Source organism: Gracilinanus agilis, chromosome 1, assembly GCF_016433145.1.
Source record: "Gracilinanus agilis isolate LMUSP501 chromosome 1, AgileGrace, whole genome shotgun sequence".
In the NCBI taxonomy this organism is placed as follows: domain Eukaryota; kingdom Metazoa; phylum Chordata; class Mammalia; order Didelphimorphia; family Didelphidae; genus Gracilinanus; species Gracilinanus agilis.
This window is the reverse complement of record NC_058130.1, coordinates 501,249,913-501,271,937: the sequence shown is the minus strand read 5'-3', so window position 1 is coordinate 501,271,937 and position 22,025 is coordinate 501,249,913. Positions and strand designations below refer to the sequence as shown.

Below are 22,025 nucleotides of genomic sequence, written 5' to 3'. Positions count from 1 at the left end.
CTATAGTGACTATAGATAGGAGACTGGCTTGTTTTTCTACCTTTTGCTTCAGTTTTCCCTTTTAAGGAAAATGGCCTTTGAACTGAAGGGGGCCGGGAAGAGGACTGGCTAATAGGAAGATGATTACCAAAAAAAGAAAGGATATTTAATACAAGAGCATCTCAATGCCCTCTCTGTGGCATTTGAAAATAAGAAGGGTATTTACTAGATCTGGAATCAGATTTGTTACCTATGTGGCCTCAGACAAATAACTTCATCTTTGTGGTACTCAGTTTCCACATTGGTAAAAATGAGGCATTCAGAAGTCCCAACCAGTTCCAAATTATGAGCTCTGATAACATATTTCCATATATTATGTATATATATTTCATAGAGGCGAAATTACTTTGGGAGTGAAGAAAACAAATGTCCCAATGTTCAAAACAGAAGAGAATGGCATCTGCAAATTATAGGCCAGTACTCCTGGCAAAATTTTTTTTAATATATCTAGAATATTTTTCCATAGTTATATGATTCATGATTTCCCACTCCTCTTTATCTCCCCCCCTTCTGGAGCTGACAAACAATTCCCCTGGCTTATACATGTATCATTGTTCAAAACCCATTTCCATATTATTCATATTTGTAGTAGAAGGATCTTTTAACATTAAAACCCTAATCATATTCCCATCAAACTACATGATCGATCATAAGTTTTTCTTCTGCATTTCTGTTTCCACAATTCTTTCTCTGGATGTGAATAGCATTCTTTCTCATAAGTTCTCCAGGATGCATTATTAAAGGTCTTGTTTATTGGTGAACACCAGAAAAAAAAGCAATGTTTACAAAGATCCAGCATGGCTTTACCTAGAATAGCTCCTACCAGATTAATCTTTTTTTCCCCTTTATTTCCTTTTATTTTTTTGGACAAAGTTAATGGACTGATAGATGAAGAGAACTCTGTAGACATAACATTTACTTAGATTTTAGCAAAGTTATCTAAATCTTTTATGCTAATCTATGGACAAGATAGATATGGGCTATATGATAGCACACAAGGAAGTGTAGGTTTAAAGGCCAGATTCAAAAAGCAGTCATTAATTGCTTTTATGTCAACCGGAAAGGAATTCTCTAGAAGTCTGAGCTTTGTCATGTGCTGTTTACTATTTTTATCAATTATCAATTTGGTTAATGGCATGACTATATCAGGCAGTTTATTAAGCTGGGCACTAGGCACTGTGCTAAGGCCTGAGGATAGTAAGGAAAGGTGAAAGAGACCTTGTTCTCAGAGAGCGCACAGTCTACTTCTAGAGACAGCATGCCAACAAGACATATAGAGGATAAATTGGAAATAATCAAGAAAGGGAAGGCATCTAGTGTTAGGGGGTAACAGGAAAGGCTTTCGGTAAAAGAAGGAATTTTTGCTGAGACTTGAAAGAAACCAGGGTAGGTAGGAGATGGAGAGAAGGAGAAAGAAAATTCTAGGCATAAGAGACAGCCAGTAAAAATGCCCAGAGTTGGGAGTAGCAAACATATCAGATCTGTAGATGGCCTGGTTCTGGTAGGAACAGGAAACTCACTCTATGACAGACTGTTTCAAAAAGATCTTGACTGGCTTAGAATGCTGAGCCAAAACAAATTAAATGGCATTTAATAGACAAGGAAGAAGGAAGATTGACAAGATGTCAGAATAACCTGATTTTAGGGTCCTTGTTGAAATTATAAGTTGAGCTTCTTCCTCCAAAAAAATTTCAGATAAACCTCCAAACAAAAATATCATTGACTTCTTTGCAAATGGAAGCTATTGGGAAAGCAAGAGTCTTTTTTTGTCCACAAAAACAAAAATGACATGGTCTGTCAGGAATGGGAATGGAGTTGGATAGTCTTTATATCATCCACACCTTGCAAAAAATCAGGACTAAATAAAGCTTGGTTAGGAGATAGAGAGGATTAGGATGGGACAGGCCTAGGAGTTAATGGCCAGCATGGAATTGGGAATCTGGAAATGGAGAACATTCTAACCTAAAAATCAAACTCACTCAAAGAATCAACTATTTCAGCAGAGAAAGAATGAAATGAAAATAAATTTTAGAAAGGGTTTAATAATTTTTTACTTCCCCCTGAAAAACTACAATTTTAACATAAGTAAAAGCTTGTTTTTCTAAGTTTGTTATTAAAATAAATGCATAGTTTTTTGTTGTTCATGAAGAGATCTAGAGAATTAAAAACATGTTTTTAGAAACTTCTTTTCATTTTTTTTGATCTGTAATAATCCTTATTGCCAAATTTGGAAAGTCCGGTAGGTCATGTTTTCTTTTCTCAGAAAGCCATTCTTTGGGGTGTAGCTGGTTGGCTCGGTGGACTGGAGCGTGGCCTAGGCGAAGGACTTGGGTTCCAATCTGTACTCGAACACTCCTTAGCGATGTGACCCTGGGCAAGTCACTTAATTCCCATTTCCTAGTCCTTGCGGCCCTTCTGCCTGGGAACCAATTGATTCTAAGACAAAAAGAAAAGTCTTTTAAAAAGAAAGGAAGGTTGGGGGCAGCTGGGTAGCTCAGTGGATTGAGAGCCAGGCCTGGAGACAGGAGGTCCTAGGTTCAAATCTGGCCTCAGACACTTCCCAGCTGTGTGACCCTGGGCAAGTCACTTGACCCCCATTGCCTACCCTTGCCAATCTTCCACCTATAAGTAAATACACAGAAGTTAAGGGTTTAAAATAAAAATAAAAATAAAAAAATAAAAAAAGGAAGGAAGGAAGCCATCCTTGATTCTTAGAGCTAGCTTTTGTCTGAGATTGAGTGAAGGAGGATTAGAAGGAGGCAGAGGGCCATAGGCATGTATAGACTCCCCCCCAGCAGCCCCGCGAAGTGCCTGCTCTTGTTATCCCCATTTTACAATTAAGAAAACCAAAGCTAACAAATTCAGTGACTTAGCCAGGATCCCACATTGTGAACTCGGGCCTGCAGGGGCCCGGGCGGCTCTTATTCCCGCCTGATGTGAGAGGGGCTTGGGGAGCAGTCGGGTAAGGAATCGCTGTCCCCGGCCCAGGTCCCTCCTCATCATTATTCACCCTCAGGCGGCTCTGGGCAGAAGAAGCGGCGCGGCGCCCTCTAGTGTCGGCGGTGAGAATGGTCCGGGGGAGGCTTGCGCCTGGGCTTCGCAGGGGTGGCTTCCTCACCCAGCGGTCTCGGAGGAAATCTCTCCTTTCCCCTTTCCTGTTGTAGCTCCAGGGCAGAGACCGTTGTTGTATTTTCTAACCTTCGCTGCTTTCCTTACAACGACTCTTTTCACGTGTTCTTTCCTCCCCACCTATTTTTTGAACTGCCTAAGGAAGGAAATATTCCATTTCAGTAATAAAAATAGTCATTTCCGTGTCCCCCCCCCCTTGCGCTCTGTAGTGTATCCTGCAGGAAGTGGTACGCCTCAGTTCTGGCATAAGTGTTGCTATTGAAAGCAGATATGCTTATCAAACGGCAAAAAAAAGCAGACAAAGGACCTGATGATACAGAAGAGCAATGCAGAGCGGCTAAAAAAAGGAGGGAAGCATTTATTTATTTGTTTTTGAGCCCTTGCATCCAACAGAGGCCTCATGCTTAACAATAATATTATACTAGTAATGACAATAAACATTTATATAGTGCCTACTATGCACTAGTCAATGGGTTAAACAGCTCTAAGAAGAGCAAAGACTAGTCAGTCAGGGTTAAGTGACTTGCCCAGGGTCACGCAGCTAAGAGGTGTCTGAGGTCACATTCGGTCCCAGGACCTCCTCTCTCTAGGCCTGGTGCTTTACCACCCCAGAAGCATTTTTTATCAATCGATATCTAGTGAAATAACTAGCACAATGAGTACTAAACCAATAACAGTGTATTTTTCATATTTTAGGTTGGACCAGATGATATCAGGAACTTTGATGCAGCCTTTACTGAGGAAATGGTTCCATATTCTGTTTGCATATCTTCTGACTATTCCATAGTGAACGCCAGTGTTTTGGAGGCAGATGATGCATTCGTGGGTTTCTCTTATGCGCCTCCTTCCGAAGATTTGTTTTTATAAGAGTCAACAATCAGAAAACACCAGGAAGTACAAACCTAAGGATCAAAGTGAAATTTTTCTATGTGGGAAAATATTCCAAAATGCGTCTTAACTAGTGCCTCATTTTTATATGTAAAGTTGGAATCTTTGAAAACTTTTTTTCTGCTGTACATGAAAAAAAAATAGGGCATTTCAGAAAGCTGAAAGCTTTGTTACTCTTATTAAGATTATTTTTAAAGAAATACTTTTGTATTACAAACAATAGTTTGTAAACTATTCTTTACATTGACCTGTTTTTAAGCAAAAAATAAAAAGTTTGCTGTTGACTGTTGTTTTTCCTTATAGGTTTACACTAGTATCTCTCCAGAATTAGCTGTTTTCAACAGCTCCAGCAGTTCAGTATAATGCTTTTCAATTCTGCGCTTCATCCCCATCGTGATTTTGAGTGAAATGTTATAACTATGCAATTATCTTTTGTATTTGTTATTGGAAAGGAAATGACACATTGCCATATTAAATCACTGTTTGAGATCTGGAGTACTTTTCAGTATTAAAATGGAAATGCATTAGTTAACAAAACATGTTGGTCTATAGCTAATTTTGATGACCTTTCATTCTGCAGATCTCTAAGGATTAAAAACAGAAAATCCCTTGTCTCAAACACACTGGCGTTCAAATTGGCATGTGATTTTTTTTTTTCCCATACAAGAAACAGAAAATAAATTGCTCATATTTCTCGAGCATTCCAAAGATGTCAAGGGTAGGACAAGTATTATAGACTTTGTGTATGTGATACTGAAACAATCTTTTTTTCTCTGCACTATATCATGCATTTAAAATTTGTATTTCTGTTTTCAGATTGTTAAGTGTTTTGTCTTCCGCATATTTAGTACAGTATACATTCATTCTGAACTTTGGCATTTGCTTTGCAAATATGTAAATAACTTTTCAAAGTCATTGTCTTAATATTATTTGTTACATACTAGTATTAAAAGTCTTAAAATATTCATGTAAGGACAGCAGGTGGCTCAGTGGATAAAAAGCCAGGCCTAGAGACGGGACCTGGGTTCAAATCTCATCTCGGACACTTCCTCGCTGTGTGACCCTGGGCAAGTCACTTAACCGCAATTGCCTAGCCTTTTCCACTCTTTTGCCTTGGAACTGATATGTAGTATCATTCTGAGACAGAAAGTAAGGCTTTAAAAAAAATCATACCAACCAATTTGTAAAGCAAACATAAATACTCATGTAATTATAAATTTCAGTTTTTTTCTGTAGCTTACTGGATCAATTCCAAAAACATTTTTAGAGTAATGTAATCATGTACAACTTAATAATTGTGAAAAATACAAGCTAATTTAGTCTTCATTTATTTTAGAAAAGCATAGAGAATTTAATCTTTATTCTATGGCTACTGATTTTTGATCACTTGTGATTCTAGCACAAACTTAGTACAGATCCAGAAAAACTAGAAAATACTGCTTAGAAGCTTGAAATCTCATCAGTCAGGAAGAAAACTCTTTAAATCTTGCAAAAAATTGCTCAAAGTCTATGAGAAACATTTACGAAAGCTAACAGCACACCAGTTTAGATGCTCTAATTGAACATTTTTTTTCCAAATTTTTTTCTTTGAAACAGTAATCACAAAAATATTATTAACATTCATTTAAAAAGCAGTTCTGCAGAATGAAAAGGAGAAAATTTTTCATTCAAAGTAATGGTATAAGCATTCCCAAAAACTAACTGCTTTTGAACACTGTATTTTCCTGTAGGAGTAATAATTTAGTTACTACACTGTCTGTAAATATTTATTTTGTTTGGCACTATTGTAAATTCTGCTTTTACAGGAGAATTTTTTGTTTATTATAGATCAAAATGAAAACTGCAACATTTTGCAGAATTTGTTTTGATTTGGCCACTCTTTACAAACTAAACTGCCCAAAATGAAAGTGCAATATTATGTATTTTTAATAAAAGGTAATAAAAGGTAGAATTCTGTTTTTCCAATTACAAGTAATACAATTAGTGTGTAATGTAAAATGAAATAAAATTATTGTTAACCTTGTGGCCTGTTATTAACTTAAGCTGAAATTAAATATAAATATTATGTCTTTTTGTTGTTGTTCAGTTGTATCCAACTATCCTTCACCCCATTTGGGGGTTTTCTTGGCAAAGATACTGAAATGGTTTGCCATTTCCTTCTCCAGCTCATTTTACATATGAGGAACTGAAGCAAATGGGATTAAGTGACTTGCCCAGGGTCACACAGCTATCAGTGAGACCAGGTTTAAACTCAAGGATGTGAATCTTCTGACTCCAGACCTGCCATTCTATCCATTGTACCGTCAAGTGCTCAGGATAATAAGCATAATATAATATAATAATAATATAATAATGCATAATTGCAAAATATGTTTTCTTGGAGAAATTATTAGATTCTTAGAATCAGGTTACTCAAAGACAAAAAGTTTAATATGAGATCTTCATTTCTGTCTTAGGGGTCTGGTTTCATGTTTTTATGTTTCTTGAGATGTTTGCACTTTTTGAATTGGAAAATATTTTCATAATTGCATGAAAGTATTTTTAGAATAATTTTTTCTAGGTCATATATAATAGGATGTCAGATTAGAGTAAAGTAAGGATAGGTTTATGTTTATGACTAGAAACACCTTTGGATCATATTTGATAAATCAATCAACTCAAATCTGCTCATTCAGTTCTTCATACTTGCCATTAGGAGGAGCTATGCCATGTAAAGCAGTATTCTCAGAAGCCAAAGATCTTACCATTCTCACTCTTCTGGAAGGTGGGAGAGTTGGTAAATAAGAAATCTAATTCTTTCCTCCTCATGGGTAAGATATAAAGATCAGTTCATTAGTAAAACTACTTTAAGTACATGACATTGTTCTTGAGGGTATGAAATGCCTCTAGAATAAAAAGGAATTAAGGAAATATTGGAGCAAGACCACCAAGTAATTTTTAAGGTGTGCCTTCTATCCACTGTGGCTTATTAAATTTATCTACAGAAAATTAGCCCAATCAAATGACTGTGTGCCTTGGGAGGCTTTTTGGTTTTTTTGTATACAGAAGATGATGTCTAAGAACTGTGTGCTTAGATTTTTCTCTGTGCCCTAGTCCAAATAAATAGTAGTATGAAACATGAAACCAGCTTCATAACCATGCATTAACATTTCATTCTAACGTGTCAAATTTTTGTTTTGCTTCTGGGATTCTTGATAATCAATTATTAATATGCATTCATTAGATAAAAAATGAAATGTTGGGTTAGATAAAAATTTCCTACCAATAAAAAAAGACTTGTTAAATTTAGTTTAACATAGTTAAATATTCTACTTTGTTATTCAATACAATAAATAATTATGAGATGTAGAAAATAAAATATTTACTTATAAAAGAATATATTATTGTGAGAAGTATGACATAAAAATATATTATTTGCAAGAAGCAAATGCCTTCTTTTTATGTGCTTTGATAGGAAAATGATGAAGTATCAGTGTTACTGGGTGTACTGAATATTCAAGTGGATGTGATCCACAAGTATAGCTCATAGGGGCAGGTTGGCACCTTGGTGGTTTGAGAGCCAGGCTTAGAGATGGGACATTCTCAGTTCAAATCTGGTCTCACTTCCTAACTGTGACCCTGGGCAAATCACTTAACTCCTGTTGCCTAGCCCTTACCACTCTTGCCTTGGAATCAATACACAGGATGGTAAAGGTTTTAAAAATAAAGAGCATTGTACAATTACCCAAATGTCATCCAGCCTAAGATCTTCCTCCAGTTCTGGGTCTAGTATATTGCCTATTTACAATGTCTATCTTATATAACGTATTCTGATATACTCATTCAATAAGACATTATTCATATTGTAAAAATAATATGTGAATGAACTGATTATGATATAAATTAATTAGACATTCTGCTAGCTGTGCTTACAAAGTATCTTCAGTTTACATAAGTGAAGTGAAGCTCATAAGTGAACTTCTCTTCAGGGCCAGCCACAAGGACACTAAGGAGACTCTTGTTATACAAAAATAAACTATTAAGAATATAAGAAGATTTCTAAATCCACCCAAAATAAAACTCCCTGGTTCAGCAAGGAATGCTTCTCCTGTTTCCACAGGCTACACTGATCCTTCCTGATCTGACTAACCCAAATTTTCCCTATTCTACAGTAAACTAACACTATTATCCTTATAAGAAGTATGTAATTCTTAACCTTGTCTCCAAGTTATGAAAATAACATAAAAATAATATAAAAATAACAAAACAAAACAAAAACAACTCAGCAAGAACCAAGTTAGGACTCTGAGCCTTAGCAGACTCAGAGTCCAAACCAAAGACCAGGTCTTTCTTCAGTCTTCTCAAAGATAAAACAATCTATGAAACAGCAATAGACAGTCACTAGTGTTTCCCAAGTTGGAAAAGGAAATCACTTAGCTCCTTCAGGCTTTTTCCATCCTTTCCTTCTACGTCAGACAGTGAGGAGAGAAAAGAAGATGTCACCTACTCCCAGCACTCTTAGAGAGCCTAATTGCCAACTACCTCAGAGCAACAGCCACACCAAGAGAGAGTAACTGCCACAGAAAAACTGTTACACCTCCCACACACACTGTCAGCATTTGAAACTGACTCTGTCTCAGAACTGTTTCAAACTCCAATTCTTTCTCAGGCCAGCTTCTTCACTTCTTACCTCTAAACCAGTGGTTCCCAAACTTTTTTGGCCTACTGCCTCCTTTCCAGAAAAAATATTACTTCGCCTCCTGGAAATTAATTTTTTTTTTATTTTAATAGCAATTAATAGGAAAGATAAATGCACCTGTGGCCATCACCACTCCCTCCCTGGATCGCTGCAGTACCCACCAGGGGGTGGTAGCACCCACTTTGGGAATCACTGCTCTAAACTAATGTAACAAGACTTAATTTCTAATATCATCCTTATAATTTACACATAGGTGCAAAAAATAGACATTTTCTATCTAATTTAATTTTTCCCACAGGATTTATTATGCCAACTTCTTGAGTGATTATTAAGGCACCCCCATAATGTTCTAGGATTTGATGGAAGCAATATCTTATGATCTGCATATAGAATCTGTAGAGCCTTACCAAAACAAATCTTTCCTTCTGGACCTTGTGCAGGAAACCCAGTAGAATTATTAAAAAACTATTAACAGCTTTGGGCAAGTCATTTCACCTCTTAGGGCCACAATTTCCTCATCTGTAAAATAATTTCCTTCCCACTAAATCTATGATCTGATCTCACTGTTGTATGTTTCACGTGATACTGATAATCTAAAGGTCACCAATTTCTTTTGCTAAATTTGTCAAGGAATTCTATAGGCTTTTTAAAAACCTGGTTCACTGCCTAGTTAAAAGCTAATGTGTAATTCATAAAATGCCTGATATCCACACTTAAATCAATCAGGAGACTAGAGTTGTGGTCTGCAGAAAATAATTTGTTAAAGCTTGCCTGTTACCTTATATTTTCAATAAGGAAACCTTCAGCATGAATATGGAAGTTCTCATTAAGATTTTACAAAATGAGAAAGATATGAATCAATAGCTACTCTTCCTGACCATCTTTTTTTGAGTAATGTCTTTGGTTGTTTTTTTCCCCCAGTATTCTCCTTCCTGATATAACTGGCAAAACCATACCTCTGTGCTTTTGATATTTCTTTGGTGTTGATTGGTCCTACCATCCTTCCTAACTTTCTCAGATACTTGAAACTAAAATTTGAAAGTTAGGCCTTACTGTGTGCTTCTGAGTCATTTGGCTGAATGGAAAGTCTTTCTGTTGACAGAAAACAAGTTGATTTAAAGAGGAACCAAAATGGTGAGAGAACCTTAGGACCATGGGCCAAATTAAATAAATAAATTAATATATATATATATATATATATATGTATATATATATATTCTCTATCCAAAAAATTTTAGACCTTATTGGAGATGGAACAGTACAAGAAGCCATTGCCCTTAGGGAGCTTTGAGTTTGGTTTAGAAAACATGTTTAATGTGCAAAAACACATGAAATTATTTGTGATAAATGTACGTGTATATGAATAATTAATCCCATTGAGTTAGCATATCAGAATGTATATATTTAGGGTAGGCACTGTAAACTGATGATGAATCCTATGTGTTGTCCATCTAACTGCAACACTGACTTGGGAAGAGAGTAGCAGAGTCCAAGAAGCTGTCGAATTAGGCTGGGTGGGAGGTGACAAGGATCTTGCCCAAGAGGGTGTCATTAGGAATAAAAAATAAAGGGTTCATCGAGCCACCTTTACACCTGAAAACTATGTATAACCGAAAAATGTTCAGGCCTCAGCGAACGGTTCGGTCACTTAAAGCAAAATTCAATTGCACAAAAAATGCAGTACGAAAAAAAAGACGTTTCTGAATTAGTCTTTCTGGGTTTTGCTGAAGCCATTTGATTTGAACCTCAGAGTGATTTTCTTTTACGGAAGTCGTGGCAACGTGGATTTAACCTGAAGAAAAAGCCATTTTCAGGCTGTCACCGCAAGGGAGGAAGAGTGTCAGGGTGCCCCTCCCTCTCTCAGATCCCGTGACCTCTCCGATTCCACCCCAGAATCCGAGGTCTTCTGGACCCTCAGGTGACGAGAAGCGTGCGACCGCCAGCGAATATGCGCTCCGGACGGCCGGCACAGCCTCGCTCGTGCCAAGCTGGGGGGCGGAGTCTCGAACCCGGCTCGCGCTCGACCAAAGGGCAGCCACTCGCGCGGGGAGAGCTGGGAAAGAAGCGGGCTCGGGGGCGGGGCTGAGCTTTTGTCTGTCAATCAACCCATCAGCCGCTCGCTCTTTTTGTTTTAATTCGCGGTGCTCTGATCCTGACGTGGGGAAAAAGATCAAGGCCGAGGTTATTTGGTGACCCGAGTGTAATCAGTAAGCTGTGGGATCACAATGCCACAATTTTTATTTCCATTTATTATTTTTATTTTCATACTTCTCCTACGCTTTTTATTTAGTATTTTCCACAAAAATTCCGAAGCTTCGCGCAGTTTTCTGTATTCCACCCAAACTAAAATTACAGCTCACGTCACTGCTTTTAAATAATTCCTGCAACCTGTATCATTTTTTTAATACCCTCACTTTCTGTCATGGCATCAATTCTAAGACAGAAGAGTGGCAAGGACTAGATAGGAAATTGGGGTTAAGTGACTTGACCAGAGTCACACAGCTCGGAGGTTGAATTTGAACGGAGGGCCTCAGGTCCGGTTCTCAATGTTCTGAACCACGTAGCTGCCCCAACGCCTGTATCTTAATTAGTTAATTAATTAATTTTAGAATAGCCCTTGCAAAGATTACCCCCAAACTAGGCCTCCATCGTTCCAGATGTCGCCCTTCAGGAGCTTGTTTCAGGTTTTGCTCTAGTACTCCGGGTGTAGGAGGAGAAGCCCCTTTCTGAGCTTCACGGTATCAGTTACCTCCTCTCTAAAATAGATTGAACTTTGATAGAGATTGAGCCACATATCTTTTAAGGACCCTCCCAGAACATGATCTCATGAAAACATGCATTTTATATTTTAATTGGGGGAGATGGGGGAGGGGAATGTGACTTGTTTTCTAGATAAGAGGTTTTTGTGCAGCTTTTTGACTTGTGGTTTAAAAGGTTTACTAGTAGACTTGTCAATTAGGCTTTCTGATTTTATTACAAAATTTCTAGCTCTTCCTTACTTTACTCATTTCTTCTTTTTTAGTCTGTCACAGAAATTGTGGTTCTCTGTCTTAGCAATAAGAGAAAAATCAACTTAAGAATGTCTAATTTAAAGCTGAAAGAGGCAGCTCTTATCTACCTTGACAGGAGTGGAGGCCTTCAGACATTTATAGAAGATTGCAAGCACTATAATGGTATAGTCATCAAAATTAATTTTAATGGCTTTTAGGCAGTATACTTTAAAATATATTTTATGATTATGGTAAGAGTAAGTAAAATGATTTTTACTTACAGATTCAAAGCAAAGTTATGCTGTCTATCGGTTCAATATTTCAATAAATCCTTCTGACATTGTTGAACTGGATGCAGTTCTTGGAAATCATATTTTACATGAACCTTTGAAAGCTGCTCAACTTTTTCAATCAGTAAGTTAAACAAAATTTTTGCTGGATCAATTTTTTCTTTGTACAAATTTTTGTTTTTAATTGCAGGTTTGTTTTGTTGCTGTTAAAACTCTTTCCTTAATCGAACAGTTACAGACTGAAACTCAAGTAAGGTTTTTTCCTTAATATTTAACAGATATAAAACTAAAATACAATAGTTTTTAAAGAATACTTAGAGAAATGTTTTCCCATCTCCAAATTTTGTTAAAGTAGCTATTTTTCTGAAATCTCAATATATTTTATAATTATATATTTTATTATCTACTGACTCTTAAAAGTTTAATTCAAATACTTTTTAATCTGCAGTTTTTTTTAACCAGTTTTCATTTTTTTCATTAGATTAATATAGTGCTGAAATTAACACATTTACCTCTTCTACCAAGTTATGGGCTTGATCTTTGTGAGTTTCCATTTGATTACCTCTCTCAGAGGTTTTATATGGTACAAGGAATAATCATTGCAATGACAACAGTAACTAAATATACACAAGGAGCAAGATTCCTTTGTTCAGATGAAACATGCCCTCTTTCTGAAGGTAAGGTATTCAAAATAAGTAGCTAAAAACTTAAATAAGTTTAGATCATGCTAAGTGGTTAGCAGCAATATCTTATAGTAGAAATTATGTCACATCATTGTGATCTGGATTTAAAGCCAGGAGACCCGGGTTACACAGTAACCAGAAGCAAGTCACTAAATTCTTTGATCTTCCTTTTCCTCAACTATGAAACAGAAATAATGAAGATACTAACACATTTATTATTACCTAGCTCACAGGGTTATTTTAAATAGAATGCTTTATAAATTTTAAAGTGCTATATAAATGTGAATGTTTGGGTACTTTTGAACCATCTTTCTGGTTTCTTCAGTTATAGACAACTTCAAATGAAGAAAGACTGGTACTATGCAAACTGGCAATTCATCTGTAATTTATAATCTTAGTTACTAGAACATTGAGAAGTTAAGAACTTACCCATGGACCCACAGCTAGTATTTGTCAGAGGCAGAACTTGAACTTAGGTTTTCCTTACTCTAAGACTGTATGCTAATATGTGGTCCATCAACTAGGAGTTGTTTTTAGGAGTGAAGACAGTGAATTTCATCATCATGACCCAGCCACTCTCTGTCTCTCTCTGTCTCTCTCTCTTTCTCTGTCTCTCCTTCTGTCTCTGTCTCTCCCTCTCTCTCTCCCTCTCTCCCTCCTTCTATTCCTCTCTCTGTCTTCCTCCCTCCCTCTCTCTTTCTATTCCTCTCTCTCTCTCTGTCTCTCCCTCTCCCTCTCCCAGTCTCTCTCTCCCCCTCTCTCTTTCCCTCTGTCTCTCTCTCTGTGTCTATGTATATGTATGTCTCTCTCTCTCTGTTTCTTCCTCTCTCTCTCTCTCAATCTCTCTCTCTCTCTCTCTCAATCTCTCTCTCTCTCTCTCTCTCTCTCTCTCTCTCTCTCTCTCTCTGTCTCTCTGTCTCTGTCTCTCTCTCTCTCTCTCTCTCTCTCTCTCTCTCTCTTCTTCTCTCTCTCTCTGTCTCTGTCTCCCTTCCCACCCTTCTTTCTCTCCCCACCTCTCACTCTCATTCTCTCTCTTGCCTTTCCTCTCTCTCTCATTCTGTCTTTGTCTTGTCTGTCTGTCTGTCACACACACACACACACACACACACACACACACACACACACACACCCCACTCTGGATGAGTTAGGAAACAGGAAAGCAGACAGGATCACATTCTGACAAAATCTGATAATAATTTCATTTGTTCCTCGTTGCCAAAATCATATCCTCTTATTAATTTCTATAAATTTACTTTGCATGATCCTAAGATGCATTTTTACATGTTCAAAAAGCACTGAGTAGTATCCTGCTGACAAATAAATCATGATGTATAATAGAGGAAGATCATGGACCAGACCATATAGAAGACTTTCTAGATCAGAATCAACAGTTCTCCCCAAAAAACAGAAAACTATTTTTTAAAGTTTTATTCTCCTTTAGTACTCTCACTGGTTAATCTTAGAGGAAAGAATACTAGAGATTTAAAGGAAGAAGATCTTTCTATTTAGCTTTATGCCTATTATACACCAAAGAGGAAATATACCTCAATAGTAAACTAGCAAAATAGTAAACCTCTTTGCTACCTTAAAACTCAATGTAATACAAATAAGAATAATAGTTTTATTTTACATTGCATAATCCAGCACCTAGGATAGCAATGATTTTCTATGACTGTCAGTTTCCTACATGCAACAGGCAAATTTAACATAAAAATTTAAAGTTTATGGATAAATGGCTAAACTTAAAAATAAATTGTTCATGCTGTATTTCAGGATTTCAGTACATAAGAGTGCATGTGCCTGGTGCCACAGAATCTACAACAGTGAGAAATGACTTCTTGTGTAATCTGTGTACCTCCCCACTTCGAGAAGACAGGAAGTTTAGAGTACTTGGTGGTAAAAATTTTAATTTTCATTTTCATTAATAACATTAAAATATATTTCATGACTTTGAACTTATTGGTGTTAAAACTAAGTTTGAAATACATTTCAGTAACAACTTTTTTGTGTTTTTTTGTGAGAAGATAAACAGATAGCTGAAATAATTACAGCAAAGTCACTTACTGCTCTTCAAGGATGTCCCAACAATCAGCCAATAAGATTTCAGTCTCTTACAGTTTTCCTAAGAGGTCAGTAAGCATACTTTGAACTAAAAAAACTACAAAATAAAGTTGCTTAAAAATTCTTATATGCTTAGTATTTCTATTTTTAAAAACCTTATAAATGTAAGTTTTCTTGTGCTATTCATGAGTAGATTAATAAGTTATATTTCATTCATTTATATGATATGATTGATTCTCCCATTAAAGTTCTATAGGGTATACCACCGTGAATTCTGGAACCAAAAAGTGAAGAAACACTTCTGATGCTTCATTTGGGGAAGGTGGGGTCAAAACTGAATAAATCCAATTCAGCAAATGTTTACTAAGCACCTACTATGTGCAAAACATTGTGCTGACTGCAGTCTGAGATAAATTAAAGGAATCTACAGTGAAATATATGAGAAAGATAAATAAATGAATTACAAACTACAAACAAAAAAATTAATTAACTAATTAATCAAATAATTACAATAAAATGGTACAAAATAGAGTAGGACAAGTATATAAAAAATTATATTATGGAGTGTTTCAAGGAAAGAAAAATCATTGAATTCTCCAACTTCCTTGTAAACCTACATTGGACTTTGTTCTGAAAGTTTATAATCACCCAATCTTCTTGTAGAATGAAGAATCAGAGACACTATTTCACTTTTTGCCCTTGTGGATCAGAATTTTACTGAATATTCATTATTTTCTCCTTCAAATTAGTGCATCAGTGTTAATAAGTACTAAAGTTTATTAGCAAACTTTTTTTAACCTGCTCTCATTTATCTATAGTAAAATAAAATCATCATTCTTCATAACTAGTTCACCATGAATTGATATTGATTCTGAATTTCTTGGGCACATAATATTTACAAAGTTCATTTAATTAATAAATCTTTTCTTATTTACTTCATAATCTTTAGATGAATTAAGCAATAAAATCAAAATAGGAAGTGAATATATTATTGTTGGAATTCCAACTTGTGTTAAAAACTCCTCACAAACCACTATCTGTATAGAGGCCAACAGCATAAATTTGTACAGTCCAAAAGGTAAGGAAAAAAAATCATTGTCATAAAATTTTAAAATATTTTAGTGAATAAATATTTACTGATTTTTTTTTACTGTGGTAAAGGCATTAAATTCTGTTCTAATATTTCATCATGGCTTGGCAATAATATTCTCAGCAGAAATACTGAAAGAGCCCATTATAGGCCTTACTAAATTGAGAAGGCTTCCCATACTGCCTTGGTAGAAGATTCTGTAATTCTTCTCAAAGGACCAGCCTAATTAAATGCAGAGAGGCTCATCACCAGAGGGTCACCAAATGATTCATTTTTAGCTACAAAAACTCATGAAGGCACAGTCCATTAGGGTGTACAAGAGTTGCAATCTGCAAAATTTCTATGCTTTAGAATATTGCTATGAATTTAGGATACAGGTTTGGAATTAAAATACTAGGTACTCCACACAAATTAAATCATGGATGAAAGTATTAAAGAAACTAAAGCAATATAGACAAACTCCATTAATATATGAATTATATCATCAAATCTTTCAGGAAACAAAAAAACACGCACTTAAACATTTTTTACCTTATAAGTCTCACCACTAGAATTGAAAAATGTTATTATACTTTTTTTTGTTATCTGACCAAAAAGGTCAGAAAAAGTCAAGGAGGAAAGACTCTTGTGTAGGTGAATCATAGAAGCACTGCAAAAACTCATTGTCATTCAACAGAACTTTTCTAATTCAATCCAATCCAACCAATATTTATTAAGAACCTACTAAATTCAAGCAGTAGAGATACAAAAACAAAATAAAAAAACCTTTCACAAGTGATGAACTAGATGTACAGAAAGAGATATACTATGTTAGGCAGCTAATAGGTGAATTCATTTCACTTGACTATTACAAGAAAAGATTTGGGGAGGAGGGTAAGGATTGTTTGGGTAGAACTTGGTGGATAGTGACAGTGATGTAGAAAAAGAACATCAGTCTCACATTTTAAAAAATGGAGCAGGAGCAGAAAGATCAGACAGAAGGCAAAGATAAACAGAACAATTTTGTGACTGGTTTTTAATTTAATATATATTTTCTTTCCAATCAAACTATAAAAAGAAAAGTTCACAGTTTTATATATAATACTCTCTCTTCTTCGTATAGTGAAATGTACATGTTTGTTGATATTTATCAAAGTTTGTAATAAAAAAAAAGTAAAACAGAAAAATAGTCTCTGGCCTCCAGAAGCCTGCATTGTTCTGGAGCTATCAGTGTGATGGAATTCCCTACCCTCCCTATAGAAGCACTGGAACGTGGCCAGGTATTTGCCCTTCTGTAGCACACATCAGAAGTAAGTTAAGTTTCTTGCCTCGAGTACCTGAACACACAAGAGGATACTAGGTTAGGGAAGCAACACAGTGGGATCTGAAATCCAGCAGGGAGGAAATATAACCAATTAGGTTTAAATAAAGTCTTGCTGTTAATTAGATGTCTGCTTAAAACCTCTGGCTGACCACAGCTGAGAGTAGTTCTTTTTACATTCGGAATCTAATTTCCAGTCAAAGGAATCCGAGTGAGACAGAACATCACAAGGCAAGGAGGCATCCACTAGCATCAGTCAACCAGCATTTATTAAGCATTCACTCTGTGCCAAGCACCTGCACTACAAGCTTTCCTCCGAAGTTCCCAAAGCAGGAAGAAAGCAATCAGACCCTTGTCCACAGCAGAGCGCTACCATGAGGACCACGTGGATCTGAGTCTTGTTTCTAGCAAGTATGGCCAAGGGGAATTTTCCTGCCGTGATTTATGAGCTTCTTGCCAATGACAAGCAACAGCTATGTATGTACGTAGCACAAATCGGTGTTTTCTCCTAAAGGAAAAGCTAAAAGAGCTAAAGGAACACTTCTCCAGATTATTAGTGAAAATGAATCATTAGTTAAAAGATCACTAATGATATGAGAAATGCAAATAAAAATGAAACTGAGATTTTACTGTGCACTTTGCAAATTGGCAGAGAAAACAGAAGATGGGAATAGCCCATATTGGAGCTGTTGTCAAAAGTTAGGCACAAGGGTGGCTCAGTGGACAGAGAGCCAGGTCTGGAGTCAGGAGGATCTGGGTTCAAATGTGGCCTTAGATACTTCCTCACCATGTGACCCTGGGCAAGTCACTTATCCCTGATTACCCAGCCTTTTCCACTTTCTATCTTGGAATTGATACTTAGTATTTAGTACCAAGATACTTAGGATTGATTATAATATGGAATGTAAGGGCTTTTTAAAAAAAAAAAAAAAAAAAAAAGGAGAAGCATACTACTGTGTTTTTGGTGGAGCTGTGAATAAGTACAACCATTTTGGAAAGCATATAGGAAGGAGGCAAATAGTGACTAAAATGTCTATACCCTTTGACCTAGAAATCCCACTGCTAGGTATATACTCCAAAGAAGTCACTGACAAAAATAGGCTCTATGTGCACTAAAATATTAATAGCAGTACTTCCTAGCTCTGCCAAAGAACTGGATAAAGTTGATACCTATTGACTGGGGAATGGCTAAACAAATTGTGGTTCATGAATGGAATGGAATGTTACTACGCTATAAAAAATGATGACTCTGATAAATACAGATAAGTATGGTAAGATTTACATAAACTAAGTGAAATAAGCAGAGCCATGATCACAGTATAAACAATGATTACAACAATTTAAGTGGAAAGAGCAACCAGAAAAAAAATAAAAAGTCAAAGTTGGAAAATTACAAATAATAAGCAAGGCTTGAAAGAACATCCATGAAGACACTCCCAAACCCATTCTGCAGAGGTAAGAGGTCCAAACAGGATGTACATTGCATGTATTTTTAGACCTTTTGGTTGGTCAATTTCTTTTTTGTCTTCAAAAATGTTATAAGAGATGGCTCTTGGAAAGGAGGTAGAAGAGATATTGGGTAAACTATGGTGATTAGAAAAATAAAACATTCAAAAAATTTAAAAGAATAGGGGAAATATGTCAAAGAAAATAAGACAGAAAAAACATTCTCAATAGACAAATGGGAATCCTGTCTAGCATAAAGAAGTTGAAGGGTTGATGAATGTGACCAGAAAGACCACTGAACATTTGAAGCTCTATAATAGATATTTCTCTTCCTTTGGGTAATAAGGATTGCAGATTCAGAGGACAATTAATCTAACCCTCCATTTTTGCAGATGAGGAAACTTTGGCTCAGGGAGGTTAAGTGATTTACCCAAGGATTCACCATCAGTAAGCATCAGAGCTAAGACTTAAACCCAAATCCTCTGGCTCAATACCAATATCCTTTTTGCTGTACTATCCTACATCCCATAGTAGAGCTGGACCCTTTGTGGAAGAAATAACTCTTTATTATGAACAATTGGTATGAGTTTTTAGGGGTCACCAAAAGAAGTCATCCAATAATCAGAAGAAAACAATAGTACTGATGGTTGGTAACTTCCTCCTGAGGACTACCAAGGCAACTTTTATTTACACACACACATACAGAGTAATTGAGGAAGGAGCATTAACCACTTGTTATCAAGCAATAATTAGATAGGCACAGGAGCTCTGGGAGTGGTAGCACTTTCCAGACCAATAGTCCTATTTCCAACCCGGTCCTCAGTGCCATCATCTGGGAAAGCAACTCCTGTGAGAAGAGGCCAGCCATCCACATCAAGATCCTTCTTCCACATCCATAGCCATTTTCTGTTTGCCTTCGTCTCCTCTTCTCTCTTTTCCTCTTCCCTCTCCTCTTATTTCTTCCCTTCTCTTTCTCATTCCTCTTTTATTCTCTTATCTTCTTTTCTTCTTCCCCCTCCCTCCCAGAAGACCATACTCTCTTTTCTTCCAAGTTCTCACTAATTCCACCAATTATACTCGTGCAAAGAATTGAATGTCCACTAATGACAACAGTCTTATGCAAAGGGACTCTAAGCAATAGGTTTTATTTACTTTTTCCATTATCTATAAAAATGTGTGTGTGTATAATAGATATTTGCACTGTGTACATATGTATTTCTTGACTATATCTTTGCTTTGAAAGAAAATAGTTGAATTCTGTCAAATGATGTATTACTTCAAAGGACAGTTTCCATGTTTTTTCTCTTGTAACAAATGTAATACATGACCTGGTCCCAAAAAAGAGAGAAAACTATTTCATAATTCCAAGATGATCTAAGTAGCTAAGGCATGCCTATAAGTCTGTAGTTTGCACACCAAAAATGACACCAGGTTGAACCAGGTCCAATAGGTTTATTTTCAGAGATCAGAGAGGGGATTCATCTGCTTTATTCACCATCAACTGTTTAGTAGTAAGTGTTCTTTAAATGGATAGTTGTTTAGTTAAGCCTCCCAGTACAGCAAAGGAATGAAAGGCAGCCCATGTAGGTAAAATATTTTATGTCCTAGTGAAATTTATTGAAAGATATTGGGAGTCACTAAAAACCATGAATGCTGAGACTACAAATGTGGCTGCTTGCTCTCTGTACCTCTCTGTTTAAGGAGATATCCTTTATGATCTGTGAATTTTCCATGCCTATTCCAGTTGATGACTCAGTTGACCCCCTCATTACCATCTCCTCTTATCCCTTTATTACATTTGTAGGATGGCAGCGTGACTTCCCAGCTTTCCCCTCATCAGCAGAAAAAAAAATGACTTTTCTCTGGTATGTGTTAGTAATGCTTCACAATTTCACCGTTTTATAGAGATTCTAGGCAATGACCAATGAGGCAGTAAAGTGTTATGTGCTGATTCTCTTTCCAAGTCTGTCCTTTGAAATTTTGACGTTCTAGTGGACTGAGGGGTTTATGTGGGGAATGATTTTGTTCATCCTATAGTTGTTCTTGCATATGTATATTATAAATTATTTTAAATGGTGCCTATTCATGGCATTGAATCTATGAGATTGCTTTTCTTTATGATCCCAAAGCTGAGAGCATCAAATAGCAACATTTTTTTTAATATGACATTTAAATTTGCCCAGGGTCCAAATTTTTTAGTCTCAAGACAGTCTCTAAAATTTATGGCACGTCATCTATATAATAGGGTCAGCAAACAGGTTAAGAGTCTTTAATATATTAAAATGTATTACATCTGTCACCATCAAATCAAATATCGAGTCATCAAACTAGTATGGAAGAACTAAAAAGTGTTTCTGCTACATAAAGGGTAATATTTAACGACACAGTCTGCCAATACCAATCTGACCATTTCTGAGAGTCTTTGCTAGCAGCCCTTTAGAAGATCATTTCCTATTCCAACTCACCACTTCCTAGAATCAGTACAAGTTCCACATTCTTCTTTGTCCCACACATCAAAAGAAAAGGCAGCAGAACTTAACATTGCTATTTATAGGATGCTGACCCCAAAGATAAAGTAGGGGTTAGTGAAGTGCTGACTTGTGCTGGATACTGATATGAGTGACTTTTGTCTCTAGACTCTCCTGGCCACCCATCAGCCATTTCCAAATACTTTGAACAACATCAGCTTTAATGGCTTCATCCTCTGCCTTCTTTGAATCTTCATAAATGCAGTGTAAATAGCCATTGCCTCTCCACCATTGGAAACAAATGAAATATAGAAATATTATTAAGTTGCGTAGGAGTTTGAGCTGGAACAAACTCTACAGATCATCTAATACAACTTCCTCATTTTTAAAAACTAGAATACTGAGACTCAGAGAATATGTGACTTTCCTCAAGCCATACAGGTGGTACTAGAAGCAGGATTTGAACCCATCTACTCACGCTCTAAATGCCGTGAGTGTCTTTTCCACCATACCATGTTGCCTATTTTCTCCCTTTATTCTAATTATATGTATTGCTGACTCAGCAGAAAGAAACAGTAGTTTACTAAATAGTAAATAACTTGGAATAATTTTTCTTTATAAGTATATGACATTGACTTTCATACTAGGAAAGGAGTTTTCAAATTGAGTAGGATTTGATCATATGCATGTAAAGTAGTTTGATATGTTCTGATAAAAGATCTTTTAAGCTTTGGGTACTATGAATCAAAATATATATAAGGGTGAGGGCCTCCCCCTATTCCAATTAATCACAGAAGGCCTAGATATCTCAGCTGAATCAATCTATAAATCAAAAGTATGCTAGATATGAATAATCCCTTCATTAGGTTGAAAAGATTACCAGGGCTTTGGGTCACTTGATGAAAATAGGTAATGCCACGCAGAGAATAGTTTGTAATTGATTGAAGAGAATCAGCCATGTGG

General features: G+C 36.2%; 2 protein-coding genes across 3 annotated transcripts in view; both read left to right on the top strand.

Annotated features, from left to right (window-relative positions):
- The window catches only part of LOC123238765 (serine/threonine-protein kinase Sgk3), a 75,484-nt gene extending 70,603 nt beyond the window's left edge, over positions 1-4,881 (top strand). For both annotated transcript variants that reach the window (XM_044665981.1, XM_044665972.1), the window contains one exon: positions 3,865-4,881. In XM_044665981.1, coding sequence (XP_044521916.1) covers positions 3,865-4,035 — 171 coding nt within the window. In that variant the 3' untranslated portion in view covers positions 4,036-4,881. The remainder of the gene's footprint in view (positions 1-3,864) is intronic.
- A 6,932-nt stretch (positions 4,882-11,813) lies between these two features.
- MCMDC2 (minichromosome maintenance domain containing 2) overlaps positions 11,814-22,025 on the top strand; it is a 31,863-nt gene continuing 21,651 nt past the window's right edge. The window contains exons 1-7 of the mRNA XM_044657978.1: positions 11,814-11,907; positions 12,008-12,138; positions 12,205-12,264; positions 12,496-12,691; positions 14,471-14,593; positions 14,722-14,826; positions 15,708-15,836. Of these exons, the coding sequence (XP_044513913.1) occupies positions 11,814-11,907; positions 12,008-12,138; positions 12,205-12,264; positions 12,496-12,691; positions 14,471-14,593; positions 14,722-14,826; positions 15,708-15,836 (838 nt within the window). The remainder of the gene's footprint in view (positions 11,908-12,007; positions 12,139-12,204; positions 12,265-12,495; positions 12,692-14,470; positions 14,594-14,721; positions 14,827-15,707; positions 15,837-22,025) is intronic.